Source organism: Nicotiana tabacum, chromosome 22 (assembly GCF_000715075.1).
Source record: "Nicotiana tabacum cultivar K326 chromosome 22, ASM71507v2, whole genome shotgun sequence".
Taxonomy (NCBI): Eukaryota; Viridiplantae; Streptophyta; class Magnoliopsida; order Solanales; family Solanaceae; genus Nicotiana; species Nicotiana tabacum.
The window spans coordinates 153,910,271-153,932,357 of record NC_134101.1 but is presented as its reverse complement, the minus strand read 5'-3'; the positions used below and the strand labels follow the sequence as shown (position 1 = coordinate 153,932,357).

The 22,087-nt window shown below is 34.6% G+C and overlaps 1 protein-coding gene across 2 annotated transcripts; it reads right to left on the bottom strand.

Annotated features, from left to right (window-relative positions):
• Positions 1–12,115: 12,115 nt before the first annotated feature.
• On the bottom strand, positions 12,116–21,623 carry LOC107760376 (ent-copalyl diphosphate synthase 1-like). Of its 2 annotated transcripts, XM_016578414.2 has the most exons (15): positions 21,360–21,623; positions 20,961–21,020; positions 20,757–20,863; positions 19,908–20,211; positions 19,585–19,768; positions 18,544–18,758; positions 17,562–17,682; positions 17,356–17,468; positions 16,155–16,381; positions 15,490–15,605; positions 14,286–14,384; positions 13,696–13,956; positions 12,948–13,059; positions 12,642–12,833; positions 12,116–12,358 (listed from the first exon to the last, which is right to left on the bottom strand). In XM_016578414.2, exons 1-15 carry the CDS (start codon positions 21,472–21,474, stop codon positions 12,116–12,118), a joined length of 2,469 nt encoding a protein of 822 aa, XP_016433900.2. In that variant the 5' UTR covers positions 21,475–21,623. The 2 variants fall into 2 exon arrangements, with proteins under 2 accessions (XP_016433900.2, XP_075098866.1); XM_075242765.1 differs by lacking the exon at positions 14,286–14,384.
• Between the last annotated feature and the right edge of the window lie 464 nt (positions 21,624–22,087).

Below are 22,087 nucleotides of genomic sequence, written 5' to 3'. Positions count from 1 at the left end.
GTTGGTTTTTCTTTTGAGTGGAACTAATAAAATAAGGAGAAAGGTGCACTGTATTGAAAAAAAAAAGTAAGAGCTACTTGAATTGAATAAGAAAAAAAATAGTTGTATTGTTGTGCAAAATAGTCATTGATAGTGGTGACTCTTGATGTGATTGTGCTTAAAGAAGTAAGGAGTTAATGCATATTGGTGTGTTGGTTGGGGTTAGTTCAACACAAGTGTGGGGTTTGAATTATTAATGTATATGTGTTAAAGTTTTTAGGGAGGTGTAGTCACTCTTATATCTAAATGTATCATACCCATCCCGCAGCATACATTACAACCAATTAAAGTCCTACTTGATCCTTGACTGAATGAATTCAATTAATAGAGTCATACACTAGGGGCAAGCCTACAGTTCATCTTTTGTGGCATATGAATGTTGTTTCTGAAAGTGAGTAAATTCTTTCAATCTTGAGTTTCTTATTGTTCCTAACTTTTATTGTGTGTGGAACTACTCTCTATGGTTGTGTGAGGTCACTTGATTCATGAAGGAAAGGTAATATCATTAATTTCTATGTTAGAGTAAGTGAGTGAGTTGTGAATAATACATGGTACTTGTGAGTCAAATCTTGAGGCAAGGATGTTACACTATGGTGCTTCGTCTATTTTAAATATTCTTGGTGTAATGAGTTAGACGAGTTGTTTAATAAGGTCGTGTCTTTATGAAGTGTAGTTTGATTGCTCGAGGAAGAGAAATGGTTTAAGTGTGGGGTGTTGATGGAAGGTTATAATATCTTGTTTCAGTCACTTATTACACTCTAATTCACTGCGCTTTAATTGAGTTTGAGATTTAATCGCTAGTATTTTGCACTAATTAAATATTTTATGCCTTGTAGGAGTGATACCAAGCTATGTAGACGTTATCGAATGAATTCGAGCTATTTGGAGCCTTGAAGTCTGAGTAAAAGCCCAAAGGATTAAGCCGGGATCGCATTCGGAGGTCGAGAACGATGTCTAGACTTTAAAAATAAAGTAAAAAGGCATACTGTGAGAAAAGTCCACAGCCACGGTGCGCCGCGGCTTGCCAACATCTGCTACCAGTCAAATTACGTACTCCATGATAAAATCTACTACCACACTGCGTGGCATGTCTCCCTATGTGGTGCGCCTGTGCATTTTTTACAGAGTAACAATCAAATTTCAGCTAGGAGAAGGTGGTTTCGTTTGGTCCCGAACCTACTTAGTATAAATACATGTAAAAACATTGTTTTTGGGACTTTTGACACATCTAAGACCTAAGGAAGCTAAGGAGGAGGTGAATAAGGAAAATCACAAGGATTCGATCATTCAATCCTCACTCAAGACAAGAGTTTGGATCGTTTTATGTTTTCCTTTAACTTAAACATATTTGTGATGAATTACTCCTTATCCGTGGAGTAGTTCTCTTTAGGTTTTGATAGATTTGATGTTTTGATACTTCTTTGTGGATTATAATCTAGTTTTTATGCATTGAATCATTTTGGACGTCTTAATCGTTGCATCTATATTCACTAGTTCATGTAATCGAAAGAAGCATAACTTGTGATACTTTTTTATTATATTTTTTTGGTTGAATTCAGTAATTCTTCTTAGTAATCAAAAGAGGCTAGTTGAATTGTTGATTAAACCTAGCTATGAGGATAATCGAGAGAGGTTCTCCTAAAGATCAATCCATTACGAATTCTTGCATATCTTCACATGCTTAAAATTGGTTCATCTTGTGGGGCTGATACTTAATCGAGAGGGGAGTTTCTACTAAACAATTGAACTAATAACCAAGTGAATTCGAGAAACTCACTTAAACATTAGAAGTGAGTTATCTAGAGTTAGATCCCAAACATTTATCTTGCACCTATCCTATCAACCCTATCTTCTCCTATTGATATTTTCCTTTGCTTATTACTTGTGTTGTTTATCACTAGTCAATAGTTTAGGCTCTTAGTTAATTTTAGTTTTTAATCACATAAATCTCAATTATTGACATCTTGGATAGCAATCTAGCTACAAACTATGATAATATTGTTTAACTCTAATCCCTGTAGATAAGATATTATATTTTACTATATTTGAATAGCGAGCATATTTTAGTGTGTGTTTTACACGTGTCACTACTCGAAAGGCCATAGATTCACAACATGAGGGCAACACCCTCAATACTACACCAGGTATTGAAGTTCCCCACACCGAGTGGGATAAAAATAATTTACGAAGAACAGCCGGCCGCAAAAGAAATGTTCACAATCGATGAGGTGATCCTGATGTCTGCACTCTCGATATCAAAGAACCCAGAGTCGGTTAGGAAGGAAAAAACTAAATAGCAATCACCGAAACTGAGTCTGACTAAACCGGAGGAGCAAATAGCAGGCGAGGATGATGATTACGGAGTTCCTATATCCTTTTTCTCCCCTAACGATTTCGATGCCACCAAGTCAATGATCGAGGAGCTGAAGCAAGTCATATTAATCGAACACCTTCCCGGTTAGAAGGTATTCCTGGGCACGGGGTTAACTCCCGAGCTCAGGAAAAAACTCATTGAATTTCTTATAGCTAACATAGATTATTTCGCTTGGTCCCATCTTGATATGACAAGGATTTTTCCAAAAATAACCACTCATAAGCTGAGCTTGGATCGAAGTTCTACCTGATTAAATAGAAGAGGAGGCCTTAGTCCGAAGTCAAGCGTGCATTCATCAAAGATGAGGTATCCAAACTCCTTAAAATAGGTTCCATTCGGGATACTAAGTTCTCAAATTGGTTAACCAACATAGTGGTAGTGCCTAAAAAGGGAAACAAATTGAGAATGTGCGTAGATTGCAAAGACTTGAACAAGGCATGCCCTAAGGACTCTTTTCCTTTGCCTAACATCGATTGAATGATCGATGCGACGGCCGAAAACGAGATACTCAACTTTCTGATGCCTATTCTGAGTACAATTAAATCTGATGTTCCCGAGCGAGCAAGACAAAACTTTTTTTTTTCACTAAATTCAGCACCTATTGTTATAACGTAATGTCGTTCGAATTAAAAAAAGGCTGGTGCCACCTATCAATGCCTAGTAAACCAGGTGTTCGAAGAACAAATTGGAAAATCAATGGAAGTTTACATTGACAACATGTTAGTTAAGTCCTTACGAGCAGAGACCATTTGAAACATTTACAGGAAACCTTCAACATACTTAAGAGATACAATATGAAGCTAAACCCAGAGAAATTTGCATTCAGGGTCGGATTTGGGAAGTTCCTTGGATTCATGGTGTCCAACCGAGGGATCGAGATCACTCTCTACAAAATCAAGGCTATAGAAGATATCACCATGGTGGACAGTGTCAAGGTCGTTCAGAGGCTAAGCGGATGCATAGCTTCCCTAGGCCGATTCATATCAAGGTCCTCCGATAAGAGCCATCGATTCTTTTCATTACTGAAGATGAAGAACAGAGTATGAAGAATTGAAGAAAATCTGGCAGAAATCTAGAAAAAGCTATGGAAATTGAAGAACAAGGATGAACATATGAAGGTTGAAGAAGGTTTGATGATGGATGGAAATCTCAAAGGTAGTGGTTTGGTTGAAAAGTAGAAAAAGGACAAAAGGAGGAAGCTTTTATAACGAAACAACCGACACTTCATATTCGAAGATGACCTGCCGGTGAGCGACATGTGTCCGAAGTCAGAACGGCACAATTTATGGAATGTTTCGGCTCCCTAGTTGTAAGGTACGAAGGAAGGAACCTGATTCATCTGTCATTTCCCATTATTTCTGCAAGCTGACTCTTTGAGAAACCAGGGGACTATTTGTATATGGGTAAAATCGGGTGCATTGGACACTTCAATTTCCCGGTAAGTCAAATAGAGCAGGAACGTAACCATAATGAATCAAAGTTAGAGCGAGGAGCCCTTCATATCGGGGTTTGGGAAAAACACCTGCCCTCGGGGATATCACGTTCATGCCCTCCGGGTCTGGTTCAATGACCAAGACTTCAAGAAGCATTACCAAACAGCTACACATGACTAACAAAGGGTCGTGATGACCGTATCGGCAAAAAATCAGTGATTAGCGAAACTGAAGATTTTTACTTTTCTTAGAATTGTACTTAAGGTAAAATTTCCCTACTATATAAAGGGAAAGCTTGTTATTCATAGGAGACATTGTAATATGCATATCAAGGCAATTTATTTCAATTCTCTTTGTTGTTTAAAGTTCTTATTTTTGTTCTTAAGTTCTTCATAAGTGCAAGCTCGGAATCGAGGGCAGTTTCCTCATCGAGCCATTAACCGAGTTCAGAATCACCCTTCTCACTGGTTTGGTCATCTATTACATCTTTCATTTGCTTAATCTAGCATCATTAATCATTTATATTGAATTAATACACATATACTTAAAATCATATATAAATTCAATTGTTATCCGTTTTGAAGGGTAAACACTCTTCTTGGTATTTTTTTATATGTTTTATTTTAATTATACATAGGGGAGGGAATTAAATCAACCTTCATGAACCAAGTGAAAGTTCAACCGCAATCAATTTTACTGTCGTAATTCTCCACTAAAATCTTCTTGATTCATATGGCTTAATGTGGAATTATTACCATTCGCCATGTAGAAATCACAAGATTTAGAGGGAATAATATTGAAGAATCGTTTGTTTTCACATTTATTATAAAGCCATAAGTGACTGAATTTATACAAGTCACAAAATAACTAATAACTAGGCTAAGTATGCTAAGTGATAACTACTACAAATGACTTAGAGTTCTACTACATGTATGACTATTACATTGAGTTAAGTACAAACTCTACAATGCAATCTAACTATCCTTATCTCGATCGAGCTTATCCTTATCTTGATCAACTTCTTCAACACTTCCCCTCAACTATCACAGAATAAAGTTGGTGCGGTTTTTAAACGAACCCTAATATAATTGAGAATGTAGGTTATCCATGTCATTTCAGCTACTGTCGAGACTAATGCTCTATACTCAGCTTCTGCACTAGACCTTGCCACTATGTGTTGCTTCTTGGATGTCCAATATATGCAGTTAGCTCTTAGGTAGACATTGTAGCATGTACTTAATCTCCTAGTCATAGGACATCCTCCCCAGTCTGCATCAGAGAAACCATATAACCTGAATGGTGACTGAGACAAGATTCTTAGATCATACTCAGTTGTGCCCTTAACATACCTAAGGATCCTTTTAACAACTTGGTAATGAGTGTTATTTGGACTTTGCATGAATTGACTTGCTAAATTCACTGCATGAGCTATGTTTGGCCTTGTAAGAGTCAAATATTGTAGACTACCAACAATACTTCTGTATAGTGAGGCATCAACTGGATCATCTAGAGTTTCTTGTAGACCATGCTTCTATGCTAGAGGTGTGCTTATTGGCTTAGCAAGTGCCATGCTAGTATTAGAAAGTAATTTTGCAGCATACTTACTCTGATTCAGATGAATTCCTCCAATAAAGTAGGTGACCTCAATCCCTAAGAAAATTAGTGCAGTGTGACTCCCAATGACAATTATATCATCAACATACGAGCTGGACTGTGCCTCGTTTACAATGCATCACAAAAAGTGAGGATTCTGCCTTGTTGCACTTAAACCCAAGGTAGAGCAAGTGTAAACTGAACCTATCAAACTAGACTCTAAGTTCTTGTTTAAGACCATACAAGGCTTTCTTTAGAAGGCACATACTGTCAAGATGTCTAGGATCTTTAAAACCTGGTGGCTAACTCATGTACACCTCCTCCTGTAGATGTGCATGTAGAAATGCATTCTTTATATCTAATTGCCTGATACATCAGTGTAGACTAACAGCTATTGAAAGAACTACTCTTATCGTGGTTGCTTTAACAACTTGACTAAAGTTTCTTCAAAGTTTACTCCTTCAAGTTGTGAATACCCTTTGGCAACTAGTCTTGCCTTGTACCTGTCAATGGATCCATCAGCCTTTAACTTGGTTTTTAACATCCACCTAGAGCCAACTATATTCATACCTGGTGAATTAGGCACCAGTATCCAAGTCTTGTTTTGGTGAAGTGCATTTATCTCCTCTTGCATAGCTACAAGCCATTCTAGTGAGCTAAGTGCCTCATATATAGTTTGTGGCTCCTTAGCTGCTACCAGAAATATGTGTCTCACTGGCATGTATTTTGATTTCTGTCATATGACCATGTGATGTCTTTGTGCATTTGATGTGTGCTCTGCTGGTTCTGCATCATCAGTTGGTGTAACTTGTAATGGTATAGCTTGTGTATCTTGATTAGGTTCGGTATTGAACTAATGAGACAAGTCAACTTCAAGTTGAATTCCCTGTGGATCATAAACTGAAAATTACATTATAGTCAGAAGGTGCACTGTCTTAAGTTGAGCTGTTTAGTTCTTCACTCTCAACAGTCATGAGATCATCTGTATCTGTAGGAACTGCTGCTAAAGGAGATTCAACAGGCAGCAGCATTGTGATCAGTTGTAGGTGTAAACTCAGCAGTCTCATCAGGAGCATCAGTAGGAGCATCAACTGGAGACCTACACCAATTAATGGTGATCCATTCAACACTTCCACTGAATTTAAAGAGTGCACAACTGGGCTTGAGGTATCCTGCAACCTGGAGAAAAACTCATAGAAGGTAGCAATGTGAGTAGAATCACTTGAACCATCTAGTGGTGCATCTATTTGTACATAAAGCAATGTGTTTTCATCAAAGACCACATGTCTTGAGATAAATACACTTCTGGTAGGTGGGTTATAGCACATATAGCCTTTTTGAAGGCTACTGTATCCAATAAATACACAAGGATATGTCTTTGGGGAGAATTTTGTTTTTCCTTTCAATTAAGGAAAACATTTGCATCCAAAGACCATTAGACTATTATAATTCGAATGCTCTCTAAAGAGCTTAAAGAATGGAGTTACCATTTGTAACACTGATTAAGACATTCTGTTAATTAAGAATACAGCTGTCAAGAAGGCTTCTACCCAAAGAAACTGTGGCAACTTTGCATAAAATAACAAAGTCAGACCAGTTTCTACTATATGTCTATGTTTACCCTCAGAGAGTCCATTCTACTAAGGTGTGTGATGGCATGATATATGTCTAATAATATCACAGTTATCTAGATGTTCAACAAATGCAGTGCTATTAAATTTACCACCTTCATCACACTGAAAAATCTTAATATTCTTTGTGAATTGTTTCTCGACCATCTTTTGAAACTTAACAAAAACATCATAGAATTCAGTTTTCCTTCTTAGTGAATAGAACCAAGTATATCTTGTACAGTTATCAACAAACACTACATAGTATTTCATATGCTGAGATGATTCAACAGGTGCTGGACCCCAAAGATCACGATAAATTTTAAACAAAGGCTATTTTTCATTCTTATTTTTCAATTCAAATGGAAGCTTACATCCTTTTCCTAACTAACAACTAATGCAAACAGTAGGAACTTTATTCCAGTACTTAACATTAATATACTTGTTACTACTAAGAATCTTTAAAGACTTTAAGCTAGGGTGACCTAATCAAGCATGCCAAATACTGTCTATATTCTTCCACTCCTTTTATGCAGATAAGGCATAAACGTTATTGTCCTCCAGTGCATATAGATCATTCTTATTAGATCCCTTGGAAAGAAGTCTCTCTAAGCTCTTCGCCTTTACAACAAAATTAGATTCGTCAAACTCAAGTATACAAGAATTGTCCTTAGCAAGCTTACTAACTGACAATAGTTTCTTCTTAATCTTAGGAACAACAAGGATTTCCTTTATTTTATGTCCAAATTTTGTTGTATTGCCAATATGTGTGATGTCAAGTTTAGAGCCATCCCCAACTATGATCTTATCAGAACCATTATAAGGTTGAAGGTTTGATAGATTACATGTTGAATTAGTTATGTGACTACTTGTACCAGAGTCAACATACATAGCTTCATCTTCAGCCTGTGTATTCTGCAGATTAATAGCAGAAAAAGCCTATGGCAGCTCCTCTGTAGCCTGGTAGGAATAGTCCCACTTGTAGAAGCATTTTAAGGCTGTGTGATTATTTCTTCTACATATTTGGCAATTTTTCTTGCCCTGTTGCTGTCTCGAATTTGCAGTGTTATGAATAGCTTGATTAATCTGATTGCTACCTTGTCCTGCAGGTCTGAAACCTCTTCCTCTTGAGGAGAAGATTGAGTTTCATTTTCTGTTAGAGTAACCTCCACGACCTCTTCCTCTTTGAGCAACAAAAGTCATATTGTAGCCTTGTTGGGCCACTTCTTTTTCATCTTCTCTCATGTCAAATCCTCTAAGAGCATTGACAAACTGGTTCAGGGTAGGATATGGAGCCTTTCCCGGCATGACAGTCCTAAAGGTTTTGTACTTTGGACTAAAACCTCTAGCAAAGTTGATTACTTTGCTGTCTTCATCAACGGCCTTGTGTATGGCTGAAAGACCATCACATATGCCTTTGAACTCCATCAAATATTCATCAAGCTCTTTGGTTCCTAGCTTGATGTTCCACAGTTGTTGCCTAAGCTAAAATTCCTTATCCTTGGTTGTCTGCAAGTATGCTTCCTCCAGACATTCCCTCATTTCCTTGGCAGTTGAACATCCCACAATGAGGTACTTCTTTTTTCAGTCATTGTAACAGAGATCCAACTTCTCAGGAGCACATCCTTTTTCTCTTAGTCAGTGTTGTCATCACCTCTGTCGACAGTCTTGTCAGCACCAACAAAAGCAGATGAACTACTTGTGTCTGGCTTGCCTTCCTTGATCAGGTTTGTCACCTTCATTACCTGAATCAACTGGAGTATTTGGGTCCTCCAGATCAAATAGTTCGATGGTTTCAACTTAACTGGACAAGCGGCAATGAGATGGTGCAGGAAAGCAGGTGATAAACACAAAGAGGTTGAGGGTGTTGTTATGGTCATGTTTGATCGTGTGGGCAACGTAGCTTCAGTGAGCTCTGATACCCTGTAGAAAACCACAAGATTGAGAGGGAATTGTATTGAAGAATCGTGTGTTTTTACATGTATTACAAAGTCATAAGTGACTGAATTTATACAAGTCACAAAATAACTAAAAACTACGCTAAGGATGCTAAGTGATAACTACTACAAATGACTTAGAGTTCTATTACATGTATGACTATTATGTTTAGTTAAGTAGAAATTCTACAATGCAATCTAACTATCCTTATCTCGTTCAAGCTTATCCTTATCATGATCAACTTCTTCAACACGCCAACCCTTGGTGTTGGCTACTGCTAGTTGATGGCGGGAAAGGAATGAAGAGTTAAAATGTATTTATGAGTTAATAATTTGATAAAAATAAGACACCTCTATTTTACGTGTCACATACATACTCATGTAATATTTGTCTAGCTCATAATATTACATGATGTGTAAAACTTTGCTATGGAGCCAGAGACGCTAACTTATTATTTTCGGCCTCTATACAAAAGCATACTTCTTCTTTTATCAAGACTCTATGGAGTATTGACAAAATTAAAGTGTTTGAATGCAGGATTAAAGCATGACCATTCACCTTGCTTTTCTGTACCATATATTAAAAAAAAAAAAATCACTTTGCTTTTGCCTTGCACTTGCTCATGCTTCGTCGGGAATCTGTTTTTAAAATCTTTTGTGGCCCTTCTTGTCACGCCAATGGCTCTTCTTTTCGTTTACAAGGCAAACATCATTTCGTATTCCCATTCTTTATCCTCTTCTTTCCTCTTTTTTTCCGTCAGAAACTTGAGAATAAGAGAATACTCAGCTTTATATACATCTAAATTTTGAAGTTGTTGAAACAATATATACTTAAAAAGTTATGGAGTTTCATTGTAATTATTTATTGCAGATGCCCCATTATCTGATTGTTGATTTGTTCTTTTCGAAAATTTAAAGGTTGTTTGGAGAGAAAAAAGAAAAGAAAACTTTTAAAGGTCGGTAAATTCCCTAGTAGTAATAATAGTATCTAGTAGGGTGCGTACAAAATTCAAAGTGGTTAGGGAAGATTATATATATGTCTTGTCTAACTGACCCTTGCTTGTCCCAAACGGGAAACAAGATCTTAATGTTTTGATCTATATATATTTCATCTCCACTCTGAGGTTGATCTTGATGTGCTATCTTTTGATCACTTTGCCTGCCATTTTCGTATGATGGGCTCAGAGGGACAAGCTCTTTTACCATCCACCTCACTTGAGTTGAACCTTTTTCGGCAAAGAATCCAAACACAAATGTTCTTTCCCAAATGTACCACCACACAAATTTGTTGAATCAAAAACCTCTTTAAGTATGGCAACATTATTTTTTGAATGATATATTGGATCAAAAGATATTGTTCCTTTTTGCTCACCACGTACACCTTGCTTTAGTAATATCAACCTTCCAATTTTAATTTTGTTGGGATATATACTATTAACCATGAGTTTGGTTTAGATATAGTATTTATTACGAAATAATTGTTTATTCAGTTTTAATAAAGTTTTAAATAGATCATATAATAGTCTGTGTCCTTTGCTTATATAGTAGATGATTTAGTGTATGGAGTTTAGCTTATACACGGAAGATTAAATCATCGGTTCTTATAAGTATAAAGTTTGAGTTCACAATCTAATGATGGAATTGGACAAACCATCAGAAATGATTGTAGCACAAGATTAAATATAATTAATCTTGATTACGGGAATGGTTTAATTCCAACTTCTTGTGCTAGTACATTTTGTATGTATTGAACGGACCAGGTAGAAATAAGTATTTTATACTGACTTAATAAAATAAACTCTCTAGCTATTAAATGTACTTATACTCTTAATCTTGATATAATTATTATTAACTGTGTATATTATTATTGTTTTGATTTATTAAAAGACGAGATTCTTTCGTGGGTCAATATACCTGGTAAATTGGATAATAATAATATACATTGGCGAAGTAATAGTTAGTTGATGGAATCCATGTCTCGGTTTAGAGATTGATGATATACCTTTATGAAAGCTTATAAGTTTTCATGTGTAAACCCGGCCGGTGGATTTTGTATCCGACACATGAAATAAGTTAAGCGAAAGTCTAAAGGAAATAATCAATAAATTAAATCGTCAGTAATTTAATTTAATTGATTCGTATCTGAATCTTAACATGGGGAGTTAAATAAGATTTAATGGATGAATTTCGAAATTGAATAAGGAGTGCAATTACGAATTTTTAGTGGAATAATTCGTAATTAATTATGGTGGATATTAATTTCAAAAATTACAAATTAATTCCATAATTGAAAGCCTTGTTAATTAAATTCTGTGGTCCCTACTGTGCCTAAATAATAGGAAATAAAGGAATCCTTTTTCTGGTGGAAAAGAAAACCTAACAGGTTTTGGAAAAGGGTCTTAACCCTTAAAATTTGTGCTATAAATATATAAGGTTTTCCACCTAGAGGTATGAGTACATGGTGGCTGAAATTTTCAGCCAAGTTTTTCTAGAAATTTCGCCCACACGAAATTGCTATTTTCGGGTATTATTTGGGTAACACAGTAGAAGACGTGGAACGTTCGAGGATCACGATTGTGCGGGTGATGGAGATTCCATTAAGAAGTTATGGAACTGAAGGCTCACGTGGTAGAAGAGATATGTTCACGCTTCAAGAGGTAACCCGTGAAATCCCGTTTATGCTAGTTGTCTAAATTACATGTGATTTTGATACTGGGATTGCTTCCGCTGCATATAATAATCCATCAAATTTCAGATCCAATTTTCTTATAAAATTTGTGATTTCGTGTATTTTAACTTGTTGTAACTTTATAGTTATGGTAGGGATATAAATTTTTAAATATCTTTGTTAGTTGGAGATTAATAAAAATTTTCTTTCACCCCCCAAAATGTAACCAGTATTTTGTTTTAGCTTTCAAGTTGCCAATCTATTTTTTATGAACAGTTAGCTGCAGTTATTTTTTAAATGTCTAAATAATATAACATTCATGTACATTTTTAGTAAAAAAGAAGTTAAAATCTTTTACTTTTACATTTTTTTCTTCTAATACGTACTATTGTCTTTTGTGCAGAAAATATATATAAGATTAGAATAATGCACCAACACAAACTTGATACACACTATAATGGTTAAAGTACTTTTTCGAAAAGTACTTTATCAATGTGGAAATTGATTGTTGTTGGATTACAGTAAGCAGCATAATAGAAACTCTTGACTACATCAAAGAACGTTTGCTTGATGTTGGCATCTAGATCTTCATATGAACAATCAGATTTGGATAGCACGAGTTCAGCTAGTTGTTGCATGTCATATTCTATCTCCATGCATGTTGATATTTCCAGCTGCTTTTCAACCCTCTGATCCTCAGCATTCTGTACCAATAAAATATCCAACCCGTTTATTAATTCGGCTGAGTTTTAACCCGTCCAATTGTAACCCAACATGCACATTTGACCTCCTTAAAGATATGCTCACGCATACACGTTAAGAATGTATCTACTATAAGAAATAGTGTTTGTATATATAACAAATCAATTTGATACTAGTAAATATCTTTTGGACGACCTAACAGTGCAAAACATTTCTTACACTGTAGGTCTTATAAGTTAAACAACATCTATACTGTCTAAGTTTGGCAGCATATTATCATCTAACCTTAGAATGCTGCTTGAAAAGACGGAGACGGTGGCAAACATTATTGGAGATGTTGAGAAGCTTTTGATACATAGGATGCGACAACAATAGCTCATCTGACATGCCGGCGCAGAGATTTAACGTACTAATTAGGAGTTCTGCATCTCCTTTTCCCTCGCCTCCCTCTTCCAATATCACCAGCCACTTTTCCCACTATACATGTTCATAACATTAACAGTATTTTTTAGCTTTCTTTGTCGTAAAGAAAGCTTACCATATTTATTTCAATATTAAACTGCTAAAGAAAATATAGCAAGTACGACTAACAGCATGACGCAAGTGTTGATGGATGTCTCTGCTATGAGTCACCAATGCTTCAAGAGGGAGCTGGTTTAGGGTTCCGAGAAGAGTCCCGACGAGTCTCTGTCTTGTCCTACACCTGCCATTCCGCAGTTCAAAACAACACAAAGTAGCTCACACAATTGAAAGGAAAAATAAACGGTTCCACCCCTTTATTAGTATATACATGAATAGTACGTCTAGAACATAACCTTAGCACCACAATCAAATTGAGAGCGGGTTTGCATTAAACTGAACACCTTATTTTTACCAGGAATTATATATACATATGAAGAAAAAAAACTAAAAAAAAGAATTACTATATAATAAAGTCATGCCCGTTTTCCCACTTTATGTGACATATTTCTATTTGAAAAGTCAAAAGAATTTTTCTCTGACCATATTTTATAGTAAGTATTGTGACTTATAGTAGTAATTTTTTAATAGTTTTTAAATATATAAATTTTTATTTGAAGATTCTATATCCAAATCTCTAGAGTCAGGGGTCGAAACTTTTCTCTAGATATTAAAAAAAATGAAAATAATGGGGATACGTATAGAAATGACACCGCTTGTCATTGTAGTAATTTATTAGTTGGTCGATTTCTTTAAATTGTAACACTGCCTATTAAAGATCATGCGTACGACACTGTCTAAAGCATGCATGCATGAACTGATATACGTATATTTTTTGTATTTTTTAGTAGGAATTATGCATCGTAGTGATGTATTTCACCTAGTATTAGAGTTCCGGCAGTGTAGGTTGCTGCTGCTGCAATGTGCGAATTCGTGACGAAAAGCCGTTTTGTGTTCCCCAGAGATTTGGGAACTGCCAAAGTGGCGTTTAATAGTCTCCATAATAGCAGCGGTTTTGGCCCAAACCAGCCGCTCTCTGTACCTTTCTGGTTCAAATACACACCCCACCGCCAAATAGTACGTCACCAATAGGTTTCTTTCGCTAAATCCAAACTTTCCTAATCCACACTCTCTGTACCACCTGCGTGCATGCAATCATGCAAGAATTAGAGTAGAATCAAGGTAGGTTTGGTGGGTTCAACTGAACTGTTGCTTTCTACTCGGATTATGAATACAGATATATGCAAAAGAGAAAAAATAAAATGTATGCATATAAAAAGATAATACTCATTCTGAGCCAATTGATCTAAATCCGGGATTTTCCTGTGGTATGAAATTTAATCAAGAAGATCCAGCTACCTAGTGACCAGTTCATTTCGTCCTCATTAATGAAATTGTATGCATCAACTTATTACAACTAACCTGATCACTATTGAAGTTGCATGATCACTCAATATAAGTAAGACTTACTGGAGAATGTTTCTCCACTCAAGCTGATGCACTGCTTGGCAATTGTTGTAATCCAATTTTGCCAGCTCCAGATAGGTATTATTATTGACAAATGGCATCCTGAAAAGTGAAGGAGTACTTATATGCATTTATAGCGTAAATTTTTTACACTATCTTAATCAGTTATAGCAAATAATATGCTTTATTTTTCATGTTACTAATATCACTTTTTATGACTATATACTTATATTTATCGTCATTGCAAATGTAGGAAAGTGCTAGCTCAAAAGTATGTAAGGGTCGGATAAGTTCCTCCACCTTTAACTAGAGATCTTAAACTGAAGTTCTAGGATTAGAGAAATTTCTAATATGGAACACGCACTCCTTAAATGCGCACTATGCAGTATAAATTTGAGTTAGTTGAACCAGCGAATTTCAAACATCATATGATTATAAAATAAACTGCTGATTAGGACATTTCAGGAGTTCATTGGTATACGTAGGCCAAATATTGAGTTATGATGAAGATGTTAATACACTGAGTAGACCTTTCACCAAAAAAGCACATCACTATCGCATGTTGACAACTTGCTTCAACATCGCCGAACAATATTACGGTCGTAGGTTAGTTTCCACGAAAAAGACTAAGGCTTTCTAGAGCTTATATTAGTTGTCCTTATCTTTGTGGACAGCACTATACTTAAAGTTTTCTGACAACTTTCTACTGTAGGCGCTCTGTTTTAGTACTCCCTCCGTCTTTCTATACAAGGGTGTTTGATCGAATTGAAAAAAACAAAAAGATCTTGGCATATACAAGAAGTATTTTTAACACTTATGATTTTAAATATTATATAATATTTTTATGCATATAAAGTATATCACTAAGGATACAACAAGAAATTTAAATTTAAAAAACTTTCAAGTATAAAAATGTATCTCTTTTTAAGATAAGTCTTCAAGGAAAGAATACCATATTAAATAGACAATGAAGAGCGTTCCTCCGATAGAACAAAACAAAACAATCATGAAGACTGCAGACAAAACACAACTTTTGCAAGTAGTTAGACAATTTTATTTGAAGAAAGAGGAAAAAGTGTGGAGAATATCACGGGTATATATTTTGACCTTTTTAAATTAATGAAGTAGAAAAAATTTAGAAATTAAATAAAAAGTGAGAAGGAAACAACTTTATTTTTATTTGAGAAAAAGTAATTGCAAAAAGTACCTGTACAAGGTTTTGCCAATCCACACATCGTCTTCACCACCATATTGTTCCAGAAAGAACCTTGTTTCTATCCGAGGCAAATTGGCATACCACGGTATGTCTAATGCATAGCCTACCTGTTACACACATAAAAAAAATTATATTACAAAATAAGAAAAGAAAAGAAGAGAATGTGTGAGGGAAAAAAGTTCTCTAGATACAGTAGCAAGTATTAATTGTCCAGTGAAAACCGAAGAGAAACCACTTAATCAAGGGGGCGCTTCGATTGGCTATTTGGCTTAATCTCTAAAAGGCTAGTTTTGAAAAAATTGAAAAACAATTAATGTTGTTAAAAAGTTATGCAGGAGGATTAATAGTATTTCTACTTACTCTCCATGTGACTTGAACATCCATCCAATTATCAACTATTGGTCAACAGACTCAGCCACTATAACAAATCTCACTCGTCATGCACTCGGATTAGCTTTTGGAAGAATGATTTTGGAGCATATTTACTTATGTTGATTTTTTGTGAAATACTACATTTTGATTTATTTTTTTTAAAATTTGAATTTCATAGATAATTGGTTTGATTTCTGAAATTGTTAATATGTTCTTTAATATTGTTGGTTTTTTGGAAACTATTAAATTTTCTAAACAAAATGGCCTCAATATTAATTGTTTACCTCTCCGGGAAGATCTTTGGTGATGATCCACTTGTCTAGAAGTTGATTTTGAGCTCGTTTTTCTTGCAAAAAATAGGAGGAAAACTTGTTGGCATCAGCAAGTATCTTCTCTCCAGGAAACATCAACTGGGAAGCCCTAAACAGATTATACATTCCAGTCACTGCTTGGTTCGATTGTCCCACGAAGCAGAAAAATTCACCCCTGCTCTCAAAGTTTTTGAATACGTCTGTTAGAAAAAAAAAACTTCATCATTATTAAGGAGTTTAAGTTTGGATCAGAATTTTAAGGGTTCTGATTTCTAAGACAACAACCTCAAGGCTAATATAATTGAGTTCGAAATTTAATCGTATATATTAGGTGACTTTCTAACACATATATAGGGCCTAGGCCGAAGATATACTTTGTTCGCCAAACTGATAGCTTATGTTACATATATACATTTTATATAAATAAAAAAAATCTGGAACAATAGGTAATTAGAGATAAAAATCAATTGAACTGATAACCTGAAAAGTAGAGTAGGAATCTACCAAATTATTTAAACTATGCAACTGATATAAAATTTGTTTACACATCAGGTATATAACTTAAACTCAGGGATGGTTCAAGAGGAAGCTAGTAAAGCCTTTGTTTTAGGCCCCCTAAATTTTGGGGCCCCAAAAATATTTTTAGTTGTGGATTTACTATCTTATTTTTGCTTAGATAATATTGAAGTTTATAAAAGAAAAAAAAATACAAAATCCTTATAAAAATGGAAAGAAAGACTATCTATTTTTTAACAATAGAAATATTTTAGAACTTTGAATTAAAATACTCAAATCTTCGTATTGATAAATAACATTTTTTATAATAAGATCCAAGGTAACGAATTGTAAATACGTGGCTAACATCTTATTAACTTGAATTTTCTTACCAATGCGGATATTAATATTATATTTTATAAGATAACTATACTATAAACAAAAAGAAAAAAAACAAGAAAAAAAAAGAGAAACCAATGTAATATTAATACTATATTTTGCAAGATAACTAAATTATAGACAACAAAGAAAAAATTAAGACCCCTTATTAAAATATGGATTTAGGCCAAGAATTTTATTGAGATGTCTTTGCTTAAACTTATTGCTAAAACAATAGCCTGGTATTTTATTATATGAAGGGAACGAGACATATGCAGGTTTTAATGAACTGCATACTAACCAGCAGAAACTACGTAGCCATGCAACCTTAAAAGTCTAAAAGCCATGGCCGTATCATCAATGTCTTGAAGTCTCGAATTTCTAGCCCAACAGATTCCTTTATTTGTCCAATGTCTGCAAATGAGCAGTAGTCATGTATCATATATACTATTCCTTAAATTTCTCTTCACTTGCTCAAATATAGTAGTAGGTGTACTTTTTATGTACCTATTGACATAATCAATACATTCTTTAATTTCTGCCTTAAAATATCGAGAAATTCCAAGTCTTTCCACTCGATCAACCATCCAAATGTGCTCAAATAAGTCCACCGGATATACATTCGGAACTAAATGATTAGCCAAAAAAACCCAACATTCAACTTAGCATTAGATACCAAAAAGAAAAAGCACAATACTATTAGAAATTCGATCAAAATCGACCGATGTCGCTTGTTAATTGGCAATAAATGATCGAAAAGTGATCGACTCGTAGCGGTCGAATTAGTACAATAGATCAACTAAATTCCACACTCGACCCAAAAGAAAAAGGACGACCAAAAAAACGATCGACATCGGTTGGCTTTTCTAAATTATATAATTAATAAATTCATCATCTGATATTATTGTACCACTAGATCATTGATGCTTTTTGGTTTAAGACTTTCTTTAATTTTATTTATACTTTTTAATCGCATTTTTGTGCGAAAATAACCAATCGATTTTGGTCGGTATCGTTAAAAAAAATTAAAATGACCCACTGAGATACCCGACCGATTTCAATCAGTTTTCTAAATATTAAATTTAATTTATTTTAAAAAAAATCGGTCGAAGTTGGTCGATCTTGCAAAATAAACTTCCCATGACACAACAATAATTTCTCGCATCTTGGCGCAAAAAAGGGTCGAATTCGGTTGTTTTCGTAAAAGAAAAATTAAAAAAGAAAATATTTTCAAATATCGGCCGACTTTTGTTGGTTTTTCAGTCAGTTTTTTGACCGATCAAGTCGCGGACGATTTTAACCGAATTTTTAGTAGTGGTGTAAATATACTAAAAGATGGAGACGAATCAAAATTTAGAGTCAATGTCTCAAAATGAATGTGATCTATTTTGCGCTCTAGCAAAGATTATTAAACTTTTTTCAATAGAACCCTTTGAATTTGCTCCAGAGGTAAAAGATCTCACTGTTATAAACTTGGCTGAATACGTACCTCCGCCATTGAATTTCTGAACAGTGTTTGAGAGATAATTGAGACAATTAGTATCATGAGTCTGCATAAGTGCAAAGGCAGTGGAGGATGGAGAAAAGAGGAAAGACCCATCAGCGCACTGCAAGTGAAGTAGCTTTTGCCAGTCCAAATCTGGCATCCCTTCCAAACTGTGGAGTAACGTTGTAGGCACTTTGTGCATTGTGTCTTTTGGTATCCTATTGCGCACACACATAATCATTACTCACATATATACCATGGAATATCAAATATAACATGGAAAATATTAAAAGGAGTTCCACTTTCTATCGCCTAAAATATTAAAAGGAGTTCCACTTTCTATCGCCTAAAGATACAAGAACCTATCGAAAAATTAAAGAAAAGGGAGAAAATAATCACTACTTTTATTGCATTTAAAGCGAAAGAGGAATAGCCTCATCCGTTCTAATTTGATTGTTCATTTGGCAAAGAATTGAAAATATGAATGATTAGTATATGTTGAGAAACTTATTGGAGATATTTGATTTTCTTATTGTTGAGAAGAGCACAATAAAATATAGAATTTTATTGAAAAGTGTAAAAGTAGAGCCATTGGATCTTTCGAGGGTCTGTCAAAGAATGCAAACTTTTCTTCTAGGCTAGGCAATATTTTGGGATAATTAACAAAAGAAAGGTAGACTAACATATTGGAAGGCAACATTTAGCCCATATTTGGATTTGCTTATTTTTAAGTATTTATTGGTTTTTAAGCATTTTTTTAATTTGTGTGGTGTTTGACAATGATAAAGAATACTTAAAAGTACTTCCTTATTTTATCTTGCTAATACCACTTACTATGTTCTGTTAAATATAGTTATATTTTTTTTTAAATATCTAATTGTGAAAAAATCCTTCTAAATTGTCATGTTTAGTGAGACGAAATCTGACTTCAATTAATCTGTTAGCCCAACTATGATTAATTTCTTTAGCTTAGTGTAAACATAAATTTTAATTTCCTGCTGATCAGGAGTAGTAAGTTTAAGATGTGCTTGACTATATATATACCTTGTGAGTTTTAGATTTCCTCTGGCATATATCTCTCTCAAGACAGGAGAATCATCCGGAATATCAATGCCTATCTTTTTTCCAATCTCAATTAGTGAAGGAAACGCCACTTCAAATCCTATTGGCATATGCTCAGCATTTTCATCTCCAATCTTGCTTAAATTCTCTCTGATAAACGACATTCCTATCCAAAAACAAAAGAAAAGCCAAAAGAAAATACTACATGATTACCTCAACATATATACAATCAAATAATGGAGTATATATAATAATGATGAATGATAACATAAACTAGTAAGCAGTGATTACGTATACATCATTACCTAGTTCTCTTTTGTCAGCGTGCAAATTCCAAGATTGCAAAGCAATAACACAGGCCAATGTGTTGATGATTCGATCGTGAGCCAAAAAGATGGACTTGTCACCCCACGAACCATCAGCAAGTTGATTGTTGGCAATCCATTCAAGACTTGAAGGGAATTGAGGAGTATCGCTTCCATTAATGTCTTTCACAAGAGCAACCCAAGCTGTGTCATAAGCTGATATACTTATCTCTCCATCATCCATGCATTGCAACATTAACCGGACGGCATCAATATGTTCCTTTATCTTATTTGATCTGTACACCTTTTACGTAACATAATTTTCCGATTAAAAACAAACAAACAAAAACATTCAAGAATATGCATGTGTACTCAAAATTCATATATATGTATTTTAATATATTGTAGCAGGTAACTTAGTTTTATTTTTCATATTGTGAATCTCACTTTTTATAGATAGTTAGATGCAGTATCTCATAGGTGCAATACGGTAGCTAGTGTAAATATTCTTTTACACTAGCTATTAATTAATATATATATAGGGGCGGAATTAGCTAGGTGCTGTAAAGGAGATTCAATGGAATTCTTCGTCGACAAATTAAACGATGCAAATAACTCATAAGCTATTCTTTTTTTGTTATTTTATAAAATATTGAATCTCTTTGTCATAAGAGAATATACTAGTGTAGAGGTAAAGGGATTGCAAAGATTGCGTTATGTCACAGATTCACATTCCACTTATGATATTTTAGTATTTTCTTGAATATCGTTTATAAAGATTTGGCTCGTCATAATTTAGACTCAAGGGGAAAAGAGAAGCAATAAGATTTTCGTTATTGGCCGAACCACCTCTTGTGTTTCTTCTTCTTCTTGTTGTTCTTGTGCACTGTCTGCTTCCTCCACGTTGTCGTCCCACTTGATAACTGGCAAACCATTTTTAAACACCTCTTTGTATTCTGCATTTTTATTTTTTAACAAATCAATATTGTCATTGTTTTTGTCAAAAAAAAAAAAAGAAAAAAAAAAGAAAGGGAAACAAAATATAGTCGATACCTTGTGCGCGAGGTCTTGAAACCGCATTGCATTGCAGATTGGAGCTGTAAAGTACTTGTTCTGTAGAACACCCGTTGGCTGTAAGTAATTATTTTGTACTTAAACTTCCAATATTTTTTGTAACAATAGTACTTCTAGTAATTCTCAGTTGAAAAAGAATAACTAAAAGTATATACTAGTATTCTAAGGACAATAATATACACGATGCATGGTTTTTTCAGTAATGCATCAATGTTAAACTTAAACCTTCATAAACCAAAGTGATACAAAAAAATGATGGGATGGGGGTGGAGGCGAGGTTTAATAAAAGCAGCGCTAATCCCCCACCCCCAAAGAAAAAAGAACAATTACAACATTAAGAAAAAGAAGAAGGGGTAGAGTAGTAAAACTAGAGCTCACTTTTAAAGAACTCATGAGGTTGACTTGCAGAAGAATTCGGTGCGTAACGGCGGGAGGTGAAGGAGAATATTCTGAGAGAAGAGGTCGTCGTAGTTAAATAATATTGACAAGACATGTTTATTCAATATCTTTCTCACTTTTTTTTTTGGTTGCTCTTCTTTAGAAAATGAAGCAAAAAGCTAAAGAAAAATAGAAGAAGAAGAGGAGGAGGAGGAAGAAGACGAAATAATTCTATTTCCTGCTTTCTTTTTGGGAAGCTATATATGTTGTAGTTTGATATGAGAATGAAGAGAAGGAGTCAGGGAAAATAGTGGTTAAATAATGGGAGTATGAGAGAGGTGAAGCAGACAGAAATGACTTTCCAAGAGATTCAATAGGTACTTGATTGGGATCATACAAATTCATGAAAATGAGGGCACTCTTGTCCTTTTCCTCCACATTTTTATTTTTTCTTATGTAGTAGTACTACATGCTTATTCTCTTCAAAGTAATTTTATTCTTCGTTGGGGCTGTATATCTTTATTTATCATTTACCAAAAGAAATCATTTTATATTCGCTTGTTCTACTTCTTAATTGTTTGGAAAGAAATAATGCTGCTTTACATGCATTCGTCATTTGAAGGGGGAGATTCAGGCAACTAGTTCTTTGTCCAATTGTGGCCAAGAAGAAGTTAGTAGAATATGCTAATTTTATTGGCGATGTTATGATTATGTCAACAACTTAATTT

Excerpts from the sequence above, each read along its gene's own strand:
- LOC107760376 (XM_016578414.2), bottom strand. The coding sequence starts at position 21,474 with ATGTCTTGTCAATATTATTTAACTACGACGACCTCTTCTCTCAGAATA. Across the intron at positions 19,769-19,907 it reads CGCTGACAAAAGAGAACTAG|GAATGTCGTTTATCAGAGAG; the intron begins GTAATGATGTAT and ends GTTTTTGGATAG. Across the intron at positions 18,759-19,584 it reads GGAAATCTAAAACTCACAAG|GATACCAAAAGACACAATGC; the intron begins GTATATATATAG and ends TGTGCGCAATAG.